We start from the raw sequence: 14,860 nt of genomic DNA, 5'->3' as shown, positions 1-14,860 counted from the left end.
CGGGACTCCTAGACTGCATCATCAATTTCAGGTGTATAACGTGTGGCTAGTAAATATATATATACTAGCTGTTTCCCGCGACTTCGTCTGCGTTTGATTTTGTTTTTTGATGTGGCAATCAATTTAGTTGAAGTTCTAAAATAATTTTAAAATTCAGTATAGCTAAGCCCAAACACATAAGGGGTTTGCTGCTGTCCGCTGAGAAGTTCTGTCCTCTATCGCCAAACACATTCATCAGATCTACACAAAGTTCGGGCAAAATTAAACACATATTATAGTACAAAAATAGTTATTAAAATCGGTTATAATTTGCCGGAGTTATGGTGTTAAATCGTGAAACATTTTCATCCCCTCTCCCAAAGGAACCGACCTTAATGTCGGGATAAAAAGTATCCTTTATTACTTCTAACACTTCCAAGAATATGTGTACAAAGTTTTATGAGGATCGGTTAAGTATTTTTTGCGTGAAAGCGCAACAAACAAACTTACATTGACATTTATAATATTAGTAGGGATAGGCAGGCAGAACAGAAAGTTTTAGAACAAAGAGTTCTTATAGAGGCCTATAAAAATGTGAAACTGCTCAAATATACCCAATAGCGTCCCTTAGATGTTTATATGACATGATGTCTTGTTATGACCTCTTGGACATAGTATTCTACGACCCGTTACTAAATAGGGGCCACATAATTTACTGTTGGGGAAGAAAGTTCTTAACCGTTATAGTTTTGTGCCTAATGTGTTTGTATGTCCAACATATTTTTTCATATTAGTATTAGATAAGTTACTTGTTTTCATCTTCCTCTGCTGCGATAAAAAAATATTTTTGTGAGCTTAACTTCTACGGGCAGTTTCCATTTCTCGGAAACTGACTTCATCGAACAAAGTGGCTTCATTTTTATTTCTTTTATTCTATAGAACTTTAGCTCGAGCTTAAGGCTAAGCGCGTAAGAATAAAACATACGTTTTAAGATTCGCACTTCGTTTATACTTATAAATTCACAAATGCGTGCAATTTTACACAAAAAACCAATACGTTAAAATAATGCTACACAAAAATCATTCGATTTTTTTATTATTTTATTAAACTAAAATATTTTAGCCCTTGACTGCAATCTCACCTAGTGTTAGGTAATGATGCAGTCTACGATGGTAGCGGGCTAACCTGTTATTTAACCTGCTATGGAAGTCACATTTAACTAATTAAATTTTAAGGGAGAAGTTTAAACTTCAAACTATATAAAGGACATTCTTCATTTGACAGTAGGCACCCTGCTTTCTGAGCCCAAGGCCGTAGGTTCGATTCCCATAACTGGAAAACTTAGGTAGAGGGCGGTGTGTCAATTGTCTTAGTATATTTATTATTATTTATTTTTTTATTCTAGTTAACCCTTTTTGAGAGCTTCGTTTTTAAATACTAAGGTGGGAATTAAAAATGCAAAAACGGTATATTTCATAATTTATTTAAAAACAGTATTTACTGCGACTGAGAGAATCAATAACGTCCATCTCTAAAAAAACATTCTCATACATTTATTTACACTTCATTAATTTAATACTTTAGAAAAGTCCTTATTAGTTTAAACGTCACACTCTCATTTCATCGATTGCTGCTTGCGGAAGACTAGAGGAGTGAAGAGATTTTCCCCTTCTCAGAGTTGCGTGAGGAGCTCTAGAAGTATCTTCCCTACCAGGAGAGTTAGCCGAACCATTTGGAGGATACTTCTGTCTCAAGTCCTGCATCGGCGGGGAATTACTAAATTGGTTCAAATTCTTGGGCAACGTTGCGTAACTTCCCACTTGGGGATAGCTAACATTTGGCAACCTGAAACTGCTATTCCGACTGCCCAATTTACTTGGCAACATCATATTATCTATACTCAGCGTGGGGCTCGGGGATTTTGGACCGTCTAACGGGCCCTTAAAGTTCAAATTCGAAATGCTAGCGTCCATCATTTTCTTTCTATTCTGCCGTTCGATGTCCACAACTAAGCTGGGGGCTATGTTCGGGTCGATATGATAATGGGAGTGTTTTCCTGATATTGTTTCAAAGTGTTTCTCGTTGAACCGTTGCTGTTTTCCTCGCGACCTCGACTTGTCTCTTTGGTAATACACCCCGGCGAATATGAGAACGTTTAATATAAGTAACGAGCATCCAATAGCGATCGTTACGCTGAGCGCTGTGGAATACGCCGCATAGCCTGCGGCCTCCAAATTGGCTAAAGTGTTATCGGTTGTATTGAGAGCCTGCAGGTCTCTGGTTGGTATGATAGTAGCGCAAGTCGCTAATATAGAATCGACTGTGGTTAAGGCTGTATCAGAGTAGGCGGTGCCGTTCCGCCTTATCGGATCGTTATCGGCGTTCCGCGCCAACGGATCCGGTCTGACGATACCTTCGTATAGATCTTGCTCGTTGTGATTTCTGAACAGGTTGTGGCGTGCGGCGACGTCTTCCATCCCCGCTCTGTGGAGTTCGGGCACGAGGCGTAACCAAACCGAGAGTTGATGTGCTCGGAAATGGTTCTTCATCCGTGGTTTCATGCCTGTTGAAGGAAAGAAAATCTTAATTATTATAATAAAATAATCTTTGTTAAACAAAACATAAGTAATATGTAAACAAAAAGTCGATATAAACAATCGACATAAATTAGTGATAACTGCATATCGTCTGAGAAATGTACATAAATCTTTTGTGGTTGTGGTATAACATGATACCGAAGGTAATATTAGATCTACCTTTACCTAAGTTTAAGCAATATATTAAAACACATTTATCAAATCGTGGTTACTACACGATTGATGAATTCCTTAACGACAGGCCTTGTCGTTAAGGTTGGAAGCAGGCCACTCTGTCACACTCTAATCTCTCACAAAACAGAAAAAGTCTTAAGATTGTTAAACTATAAAATGATGATGGAAAAGAGCAATCTGCCAAGTTTCTTGCCGGCTCTTCTCAGTGGAATCTGCTTGCCGAACAGGTGGTAGAGTCACTACAAACAGACTGACTCGACGTTTCAAAAGTGCTTATAAACTAGGCCTACTTGAAATAAATAAATAATAATAATAAATAAATATACTACGACAATACACATATCGCCACCTAGCCCCAAAGTAAGCGTAGCTTGTGTTATGGGTACTAAGATGACTGATGAATATTTTTATGAATAATATACATAAATACTTTAAAATATATATATAAACACCCAGACACTGAAAAACATTCATGCTCATCACACAAACATTTTCCAGTGAATGAAAATGAATTTTGAATTTTGTTTTTTTTTTTCAAATTTTATTCTTTACTACAATTAAATGAAGTTTTTTTGAAATGAAGTTTTTTAGCGCACGTTCATTAGAAATGTTTTAATGCTTTCCGAATCGGGAAAGTGAAATAGGTGTATTGTGGGATACTCGTATTTTAATATGAACTCGCTAGTTATGTTATGTTTATTCTAAGTTTATTTTTGGCGTCTCCTTAAGTGTCCTTACTAATATTATAAATGCGCAGTGTGTTTGTTTGTCCAACATTTACGCCCTAACTAAGCCAACAATTTACTTGAATTTTGGCATGGATTTAGTTGAAGGGACGGAGAGTAACATAGGCTCTTTATCCCAGGAAATGAAATGAAATTCCCACGGGATTTGTAAGAAGCCTTAATAAACGAGGACGCGAGCGGCAACTAGTTGGTTTATAAATATAGGGTGTTTGGAATCCTCGTAGCTTTGGTTTTGGTTGCTGGCCAATCTAACGCAGTGGTTAGTTTTGACAACCTCCTTGGCGCAACGGGGAGCGCTGTTGTTATCAGTGGGAGTTCCCGGGTTCGTTCCCTGCGGGGCAATTTAGATTTTTCTCCTGCCTACTCTTATGAGAGGCATCGGCCATGGCAAGTTACCAACCTACCAGCAAAGAAATGCCGCCGAGTGATTTAAGGGTGTCGCGTAGAAACCATAGCGGTATGGGTTAAATATAACTATCGTAGATCTAAAGGGTTAGCCTGCTACCATCTTAAGTGAGTTAATTTGTTTGGGTATGCTTTCACTTTTCGTCATTTTAAGATTTATGTGTTATTATCAAAAATTAAGCTTAATTTGCTATAATCCGCGAATATATTTGATTTAATCAGCAATGTAAGCAGTTAAATGTCATTCCAAATCATATTAATATCAGATCCAAAATCTTAAAAAAAAAACTGTTCGCGGAGTATAGCAAATTAAGCTTAATTTTCATAATATATAATTGATTTCTGCAAAGTAACGCCTGCTTCTATCCAATATTTATGTTTTATATTAATGTAAATGGTAAAAGCTTTGATAGCCCAGTGGGTAGGACTACAGGTTCATTTTCAGTGGCATCTGCTGGATCTGTCAATAACTACTTTAGAAACAATAAATTTGGGTATACTGTTCGAAATAATATGGAAATAAGAAATAATAATCATATAATAATGGTGCCATCTCCTGGTCATCATTTGAAGACTACCTGGCGCTGTGGTCTTATATGTTGGTGGTCAAGCGGGGGTAATTAGGGCATATATAACGTGTAAATGAAAACTTCACACGCTCTAAAGGTACATTATGTGCTGTTTTTGAGACTATCCTAATCAGTGAAACCGAAACGCTAATAGTTTTTGAATAAACCACTGCCATATTTTTTACTGAGAGAAACGAGATACATCCCTAACATCACATGCGAAATTAAAATCAAATAACTCCTGTGACTTTATTAGGTACGCCACGCGTAGTGTAGGTACTATGTACGTGTTGGCTTTTTGTTTTCAATAGGGTTGTCAAAAGTACTTACGATGTTTTGAATTCGTTTTCTGAAAATATAAACATGCTTCTTTTTATTTAATATTTTTACAGGGTGATTCCTTATGTAATATACTTATACACTCTTCAAAAGTATTTCATAATTCAGTTACATGCTGTATAATTATATATTCCAGATATAGAGTTACAGATTTTAGTTACTTATAGGAATTGGCACTCTCTTGGCATAAAGTAAGGCAGATATGGAGTTATTGAGTTTTGTTATAATTATTTTCCGAGGGGGAATTATAATTATTTAATGTAAATGGGATGATATAGGTACATAGATACTGGATACAAATACTTTCGTGTATTCTAAAGTACTTTATCAACCAAAGGGTTTATATATACTGTTTGGCGACTCTTTATCTGGATTTCACCTAACAAAGGAATATATTTAAGGGTGGGGTGTGATATTATAAAAAAGACAGTCAGCGTTTTGCCTCTGAAAATAAATTTACATTTTAATGGCGTGGCCTTACCGAAAAATAACTTTGCATACAAATTACGAGTATTACCGAGTAGCTACTGAGTGTCGGGATACGTTAGATATGCTAAGTAGTATCCAAAATTACACATGAAATTTGAAATATATAGAATACTAGGCGCGTTTGTTTTGATTCCGTGGCAATATCAACAAAACAAGTAACTCTGCATCTTTTTTTTTAGGCTATTAATTTTTAGGTATAAAACATAAAAGTATTGTGTTTTTATATAAAGAATAAGTAAAAACGTTTCCGTCAAATCATTTTAAATTTAATTAAAGATCAAACTTATTAAAAACGTAACAAACATACAGTTTTCATATTGTGTAGAAATAAATTTGGAAAAAGCAGGCGTTACGGAAATCCAAAGTATATTATGAAAATTAAGCTTAATTTGCTATACTCCGCGAACAGCAGAAGAATCTGTATGGTGTAATTTATAATTTCTTCAATCCTTATACTCCACACCAAACAGATCTTCGGCAATATATCCTCTACGCACGTTTCGCTCCAGAACCGGAGCATCCTCAGGAGATGTTGACTTTACAATGAATAATTGATAAGTACAACTTATACTTAACAATTATTCATTGTAAAGTTTTCATAATAGAAATAAATTGACTCCCTATGCTAATGACATAAGAGCAAAAGCTAGTACTATTTTACAAGTACTTCTTCTGAGACTACATCAGTAATTTCAGACCATCAGGTGAGAGGTTGTTATCTATAAAATGTATGTCTGTATCTGCGATAAGCCACGATTCTAAGTGAATTCGAAATTACTACAGCGTAGGATTCAATTATGAAATCAGTGGTTAAAAATTAGTTTTATGACATTCATATCGAAAACAATTTCACGTTAAATTTCTAATTTTGTAATTAATGTATTGTGAAATTAGGATTACATGTGAAATTGTTGAAGTTAATGTCATGAAACTAATTTTATGCCACTAATTTCTAAATGTTAATACGATTTTAAACGAGCCGTATTACCATGTCATTATTTTGATGGCTGATTGTCGCAGTGGGCAGCGACTCTGATTTCTGATTCCAAGGCTGTGGGTTCGATTCCCACAACTGGAGAAATGTTTGTGTGATGAACATAAATGTTTTTCAGTGTATCGGTGTTTATTTGTGTAGTGTTTATGTATATTATTAATAAAAATATTCATCAGTCATCTTAGTACCAACACCACAAGCTACGCTCTCATCTCCCGCAGATATAGAAAATTAAGAGTAACTACTCAGGTTTCTTGCCGGCTCTTCTCGGTAGAATCTGCTTTTAGAACCGATGGTAGAGTCACTACAAATATACATACTTGACGTTTCAAAAGTGCCTACAAAGTAGGCCTACTTGAAATTGATGAATTTTGAATTTTGCTTACTTTGGGGCTGGCGATGTGTATATTGACGTAGTATATTAATTCATTTTAAACGATAGCAAGCCCAATTAATATAAATTTAAAATGTGTGTGTCTCTCGACACATCTATCGACACGTCTCCTTCACTGTTTGTTCCTCAGGTTCCAAATTTTGAAAATACTGTCTTGTTTCTTTTATTCCACTTTCTTGACTCCAGTCTTACTTGGTGGTTAAAAATTATGCTGTGTAAGATGATAGCGGGCTAACCCATACCATTTATCAGTGTCTATGCAGCAGTTCAGAACGTTTGATCGCTTGGTGGCGGCAAGTAGAACGGTAGAGTGGTAACTACCACCTACTATTGGCTAGTTACCACCCTGATAGACAGACCAGAGAAAATTCTGAAATTATAGATTACCAATTGCTCCTAGCCAGGAAAAGAACCTAGGTCTTTGCACACTAGCTGATACCGATAACAACATACTGCGACAAGAATTTCGTCAAAATGTCGACAAAAAATAGGTTTTATTTTATTCCACAGAAAATGGGAAAATAATAAAGTCGCGCAGATAATGTCCACGGTAACTGTATCTAGGAAGGAATGTAAGACTGTGCAAAATAGTATTTCCCTCGCGTATGGCATATTTTTGTATCCTTCCAAGTGTACTGACCTATTTCCAACCCTACCGACAAAGCGGCAGCGTTAAGCGATTTAGCTTGTCAGTAATGGGTGGTACTCAACAGGAGCATTCAAACATTCGTGTTAGAGCATTCGTTATACGAACGTTTGTCACGCACTTTTGGAAACTGTACCTTGGCACAACTAGGTGATATGAACCATATTCATACTTCCTTAGTAATACGAACTCATATTATATTATAAACAGGAAGGTTTTTTTTGTCTATTTCCTTGTACCCGAAAGTTCGACACTTCTGGATCGATTTTAAGTATTTTTACAGTGAAATATATAGAAAACTGGCTGCGCCGCGCGATTTCATCCGCGTTATTTTCGATTCGATAGATAGTCCTAAGTTTGTCTTTGACTTAATTATGATAAAGATGTAATTATTTATCTTTATTTTATTTTTATGTAATAAGAATAGTTTTCTTCGGGTTACATTATTACAATTTTAAAAAACCACATTGAGACGACCAAGACTATATGAGGAAGCGAGTCGTAGTGTATTTATTTATTTATTATTCACTAACCGATTATTTTTAAGTACTTATACTTAAAAATAATGAATGAATGAGAATGAGAAGCACTAAAACGGACGGCTTATTGTGCTCTCCAAAGCATAAGGCTAAAACCCCGCGGATGGCCCAATGATGAAAGCCACCCTTCACAGAGCATGTTAAGAACAAGTCCTACAATTGCCGCCCTAGGTCCAACGACCTAAGGCGTAGGTGTTAAGGCACATGCACCTTCAGACTGGACCGCACAGCTACAGTACTGCTTGGCGGTAGATATAGGCTTGGCGGTTGTACTTACCGCACGAGCTGTCAGAAAAAGCTATATTACTTCTAAAAACTACTCTAAATTGGTCATCTATATAACTTTCGAATGAGGTCAAATTCGTACAACCAACTGAAGACCTAAAAATAACCCTTAAAGATTTTTGTCGAAAGAAAAATATTTCTAAGTTAGTGTGATCTGTCAAAGACCATTAGTAGATAGTCTGTTATCAATAAAATGCAGATCGACTCAGTCGTTGGCGCCGCGAACATTTGCACGATAAGGCACATCTTTTCTACCACGGAATAACCACAGTATAGCAATCTTACAGTGAATCAATATAACTCGCACTAAGATGGCCTTAGTTTTATATTTATTTCATTATCATCATCATTATATCCACCCATTACCGGCCCACCACAGGGTACGGGTCTTCTCCTACAGTAAGAGGGGGTTAAGATATTTATTTGATTAAGCTCAATTTCATCGCCTCTCGTCAAACTATAATAACCAAGAAAGTAAGTATGTATGAATTAAATCATCATTATTTCCTTTCTTTCGTATAAAACGAAGCAATACTAATCTTTTAATAAAAGAAAAAGCAAAAAAAAAAAAAAAACATGCAATTGTAACTCAAATCTCCAAACAAGATTGAAGTGTACATGCCATAGTACCTGTATTTAAGCAAAATGTCCACCTAAAAATCAAAATACAATGCTGAGCTAATAAATAAACAATAGTTAATGTGAACGTTCTACTGTATGATCACTGAACTATGACTCCGCAGAATAGTATTTTTCCAAGGCACGACATCTTTCTGTACCCTTTCAAGTGTACTGACCTATTTCGAGGTACTTCTGGTGCGTCGAGTCGTACTCCTCCCAGTTCACACCGCGGAACTTGTTCCTCTCCCTCGACGCCGGGAGGAAGGCCTCTTGACGCGCGTTATCGTTCGGGTTACTGTAGACAATTGATGGTTAATATTGTAGAATAATAACTAAATACACTACGATAATACACACATCGCCATCTAGCCCCAAAGTAAGCATAACTTTTTTTATGGGTACTAAGATAGCTGATGAATATTTTTATGAATATAATACTTAGAATATAGAGATAACACCCAGACACTTTAAAACGGCCGTGTTCATCACACTAACAATTTCCAGTTGTGGGAATCGAACCCACGACCTCGAGCTCAGAAAGAAGGCTCGCTGCCCACTGTGCCAACCGGCTGTCGAGAATAGGGTGTAATAAACTGCAGCATATCTGTTTGATTGTTAAACCATGCATAGCTTACATCACCAGAAATACATATCATTTCTATCGTATGCTTATAATTTTGTGTGCTAATTTTGTTATTTTACATATGTCTTATATTTATGCTTACGCGAAGCATAAATATAAAACATATCTAAAATAACAAAATTACTCGTACTCGTTTACCGTAAATCCTAATAACGGGTAATTTAAAAAAATATATATTTTATACGTATTTATTGTAAACTGGACAGACTCTTTAATTATTCCAGGTCAATTAGATTGAGATGTGTATGTTTGTAAAAACTTTAACCAAAAAAATTGGGTTAATAATTTGCGTATTTCTATTTCATTTGGTATGGAAATCTTCCGAAAACTTCCCATTAATTTTGCTTTACCCTGGTTGCCGATGATATTTTTTCATACATTTAATATTTAATCTTTGCTTCTTCTGATATTTCGATAGGTGCAGATAATTAATTTTATCATTCGTTGCAAAAACTAATATTCTGGGGTAATGCATACTATTACCCCAATATTAGATATTGGTTATTTTTTTGCCTGCAGAACAGGGCTGCTCGTGCAATATATAAAATATGTCAAAGAGTCTTCAAAAGATAAATTTAAAGAAGTTAAAATTATGACGGTGCACAATCAATACATAAAAATATAACTAAATTTAAATAGACAGTGGACTGTAACAATTTTAATATAATGCCTGCATAAGATTAGCAGTTATTTAAAGGTAATTGTATATCATTTTATAAAAAATTACCAGATGAAATCACTATTACTTCAATGTTTATATAAACCTAAGTTTATAGAAAAAAACGATTATATTACAAGAATGATAAAAAAGCTTGGTTATGATTTTCTCTAACTTCATAGCTAAATATTAATTCGACTGTGAGATGGTGATAGCAAAAAAACCCCGGCTAAGTTTGTTGCGGCCTCTTTTTAGACCAGGGCTTGTTTGGAATCCTCCTAGCTTTAGTTTGAAGTAAAATAATGGAGCTATCACAATCAACATAACAAATGCAAAACATAATAATGGTAACATATTATATTTATGGATAATGTCTACATGTGATAAAGTCTACATGAATAAAACATTTTTTAAAAAGAATGGATAATGTCTACGTGTGATAAAGTCTACATGAATAAAACATTTTTTAATTTGATTTTTTAAAACAAACTTTTGTTTTAAACTTTTTCATCAAATAATTCTCGATAATTATTTTGTACAAATCGGTTTATAAACGAGCGATCATCCTCGTGTTTGTATAATAACTTCAAAATACAGATACAAATATTATAATATTTGTAGCTATTGATTTCTAGTTATTTTTTTTTTGTATAATTTTCTACAGGACATGGACAATTGATATTTTATTTATTTTAATTTTTGTGCTAACAATTATACCAAATTAATCATCTATAATAATCATCAAGACCAAAAAATCCTGTACATATGTGTATATATGTATATTTGTGCTATTTTCACTTTGTAAAAGAATAATTTCTGCACCGAGAAAATATTCTTTTACAAAATGAAAATAGCACAAACACGTCAAATGTCACCAACGATATTTCGCTCTAAGCACAGATACTGAACCCGAGACATAAATTGGTGTCAAATATTGGGGACAAAGTTGGTTCAATAAATAGAAATGTCCTGGTAAAGATTGTTTACTCACCCGGTCTTCGCAAAGTTAGCCACCAAGAGCATTATGGACTCAGATAACGCCGTCTCGAACTTTGTGTAGTTTTCGGGAAAATGACCGAAACCTTCCACTATCGGTGCGCCGAATATGTATGGCAGTTCTTCACCGTGAACTGCTCCCATTCTCTTGAGAAACAGAAAGAACGAATTACAATCTTCATCTATACAATCAATCAAATCAAATCAAATTTGACGGCCGATTGGCGCAGTTTGCAGCGACCCTGCTTTCTGAGTGCAAGGCCGTGGGTTCGATTCCCACGACTGGAAAATGTTTGTGTGCAGGTACTTTGCGGAAATCCATGATAAATTATGAAAACTAAGCTTAATTTGCTATACAGAATCAGTATGGTGTAATTTATAATTCTTTCAATCCTTAGATTCCACACAAAACAGATCTTCGGAAATGTACCCGCTCGGAGCATCCTCAGCAGATGATGACTTTTCAATGAATAATTGTTGAGAACTTAAATTACGCTTAATTTTCGTAATTTAACATTTAAAGTGTAACTCTAACAGATTAACCTGTTACCATGACTGCACCATCATTTAAAACTATCTGAGAAAAACTATTAAATTCAGGATTTGCACTTTAACTCTGTTGTCCTCTTTGTCAGGCCCAAAATGCAAATTTGTGATTCGACCCATTAAACCATCTTGTTGGAGGTATCTCACTATCTCTTATCAATCTCCGGACATTGAGAAGATCTTTGCCATTTTCATTTCAGTTAAGGGCTGATTTACAATAGAAATAATAAAAAATCATAAACCTCAGCGAAATTCTTTACTTGACATATTTTAATTAAATTAAACCAAAAGGTGTAACTCCACGTCCAAACTGAGATTGTTATAACGAACGTGTGTATGGTTTATGTAAAAGTATATTACTTTTAGCAGCGCGTATCCGTTTTGCGACTAATTAGATTTTCAACTCACATGGCGTCACGCCATTCAAAGTTGCCACAATTTTAATGAAGTTTTAAATCAAAAACTTTTAATCCAGCAAAAATGTTGCACGCTATTTTTACGTATTTTTTATGTGATTGTCCGGAACATTTATACCCTCTAATATTATGATACTCATGTTATTATTGTAAATGCGAAAGTGCGTTTTTTTGTTTGTTCGTCCTTACTTAACTTAACTTGATTTTTGGCGTAAGAGAAACATAGGTTACATTTTTGCCAGAAACAAATTCTTCCCACGGGATTTGTAGAAAAACCGTAATAAACGCGGGCAATAACGAGAGCTAAAACGTAATAGTTTGTAATATAACGAAGAATTCATAACATTATGGGATTATATGAGACGAGCTATTAAAAGTTAACAGTCAATTACAGGATTTAACCGCACCTCAGAGCGGCACCGCGCAACTCTTAACGCCGGTTTGAAATCATAATTATCCTATAACTTGAAAATAAGTTCCCATTTTCAGGGTTTCACGTCTCATTATTAGGAAAATTAACTTTTATTAAAGTTTCAAAATTAAAACCTATATTTTGATTGTAATATAAACAAAATGTTATAAATTTTTTGTAATTATTTTGAGAAAAAAAATTATTATATAATTTATGTAAAAATTTATAGCCAAGTTCCAAATGAAGTATAGGAGTGGTTCTCGGCTTCACCGACAAAAGGATTGATATCTCATTGGGTGCCAAGTTCTGTAGATAATCCTTAAATGTACTTATAAGAATACAACACCTTCTAAAACTTTAAATTTAAATTACATGCTACAACGTTTACTATTCAAAAAAAAATAACTTGTTAAATTTGAACAGAAGAATTATTTATTAAAAGCAGATTATTTAGTATGAATTGAAGCTCAATATTTAACTTGGCTGCTTCGCCAGTTCCTTATTCTAGGCTGCTTCTAACTTGGCTGACACACTATCGTGTGTCTTTATCTTAAACCATAACCTATTGACAAACGAGACATTTTTTTATTGAAGCAATGTAAAAGATTATTGAATTCTATTACCTGCGGATAAAACCCATCTCTGGTCTGATAGTCAAACACGTAAAAGTATGTTTGAGTAGGTCTGCCGGGCCCCTCCTCATCATTTGTCGCAGGCCTCGGCCCTCCACTCAGCAAATCCCCGCTTTGCATCAGAGGGGCTACGTATTGAGCGTCGGATAGAGCGGAGACAGTCGCGTCCCTTGTATTTATTGGATTCTGTAATATAAAGACGGCCGTTGGCGCAGTGGGCAGCGACCATGCTTTCTGAGTCCAAAGCTGTGGGTTCGATTCCCACAACTGGAAAGTATTTGTGTGATGAACAAGAATGTTTTACAAACATATTTTAAGTATTTATTCATAAAAATATTCATCAGTCATCTTAGTACACATGACACAAGCTACGCTTACTTTTGGGCTAGATGGCGATTTGTGTACTGTCGTAATATATTTATTATTATTTAAGAATATTTTGAATAACAGACCTTTTTTGTATCGAAAATGTTGCACTTATGAAGCGTTCATACATATATTTTTACATAATTGTAAAGGGATGGTGATTACTTCTTTTGCCAGCTTAAACCTTAAGCTACGAGGATTCCAAACGCGCCCTGGTCTAAGAAGAGCCCACAACAAATTTAGCCGGGTAAGCTACGCTTACTTTTGGGCTAGATGGCGATTTGGGTACGGTCGTAATATATTTATTATAAATAAATTTCAATAAAACAAACTATCACCATCATCATATTAACCGATAGATATCCGCTGGATATATAATGTATTTTAATAGTGAGTTCCAAAATATAACATCAAATCAGACGCTTCATTTAATTCATTTGTAGTATTATTGAATGATAAAGGAAAATTTATTGCCATTGAGAATATAATGCGATGTCATTATGGTATAATATGATTGAAACCTTAAAAATCCCTCGCCAGTCTAGCAAATGGATGGTCTTTATTCACTACGGCTTAAGGACGGACCACGGTTCATTATTGGTTTAATTTCAATGCTGCTTTGATGAAGCACTCAAATTGTAACATCTCAATCATTATTTTGAATTTTATGTGTAACTAGCGGACTCCCGCGACTTTGTCAGCGTATGAGTCAATCGAGAACTAGAATATATCTAATGCTAACATCATAATCATCATGGGTAGCTATATACCTACTATTATTTACGTGGTATTTTCGTTGATACATACATCCATCCTCACAATCTTTCGCATTTATAATATTAGTAGGATGGTACGCATGCATTCGATCACTGTCCCATACGCGTTGCGACTGACAGTTGTTTATGAAGAGTTATGTTCTTTATCTCCGACAATATTTATCAGATCTTTATTAAAATAAGACCATACATGCTTGATAGTATACACTTTCAAATAAAAAAAGAATGATTAAAATCGGTGCAAATTTAACAGAGATATTAAGTAAAATTGATAAAAGTTTTCATCTCATTTCCCGGAGGAAACTTATTGTGTATCGGGATAAAAAATAGCCTATATATTGACCCGGAATATCAACTACTACTATACCAAGTTTTATTTGAATCCGTTCAGTAGTTTTCACGTGATGCCTGGACAGACAGACAGACAGACAGACAGACAGACAAAAATTAAATAAAAATCTGGTTTGGAGTCGGTATCGATTATAAAGCATCCCCCGGTCAAAATTTTCAAAATATATTAAATTTACAGAAATCTTTCAATTACAGTTTTATTATAAGTATAGATAGATTGCGCACTAAAATAAAACATTATTAGAATATAATAAATTCATAGTTTGCGATTCGCTATGTGATCTCA

At 34.8% G+C, this 14,860-nt stretch overlaps 1 protein-coding gene across 2 annotated transcripts in view; it reads right to left on the bottom strand.

The window, feature by feature from the left end:
- Nucleotides 1-1,564: 1,564 nt before the first annotated feature.
- The window catches only part of LOC120623449 (neuroligin-4, Y-linked-like), a 161,925-nt gene continuing 148,629 nt past the window's right edge, over nucleotides 1,565-14,860 (bottom strand). For both annotated transcript variants that reach the window (XM_039889482.1, XM_039889483.1), the window contains 4 exons: nucleotides 13,073-13,267; nucleotides 11,071-11,222; nucleotides 8,955-9,073; nucleotides 1,565-2,543 (listed from right to left, as the gene is read on the bottom strand). In XM_039889482.1, coding sequence (XP_039745416.1) covers nucleotides 1,588-2,543; nucleotides 8,955-9,073; nucleotides 11,071-11,222; nucleotides 13,073-13,267 — 1,422 coding nt within the window. In that variant the 3' untranslated portion in view covers nucleotides 1,565-1,587. The remainder of the gene's footprint in view (nucleotides 2,544-8,954; nucleotides 9,074-11,070; nucleotides 11,223-13,072; nucleotides 13,268-14,860) is intronic.

Source organism: Pararge aegeria, chromosome 4 (assembly GCF_905163445.1).
Source record: "Pararge aegeria chromosome 4, ilParAegt1.1, whole genome shotgun sequence".
Lineage (NCBI taxonomy): Eukaryota > Metazoa > Arthropoda > Insecta > Lepidoptera > Nymphalidae > Pararge > Pararge aegeria.
The sequence above is the reverse complement of the archived record's forward strand: the minus strand, read 5'-3'. Positions and strand labels throughout refer to the sequence as shown.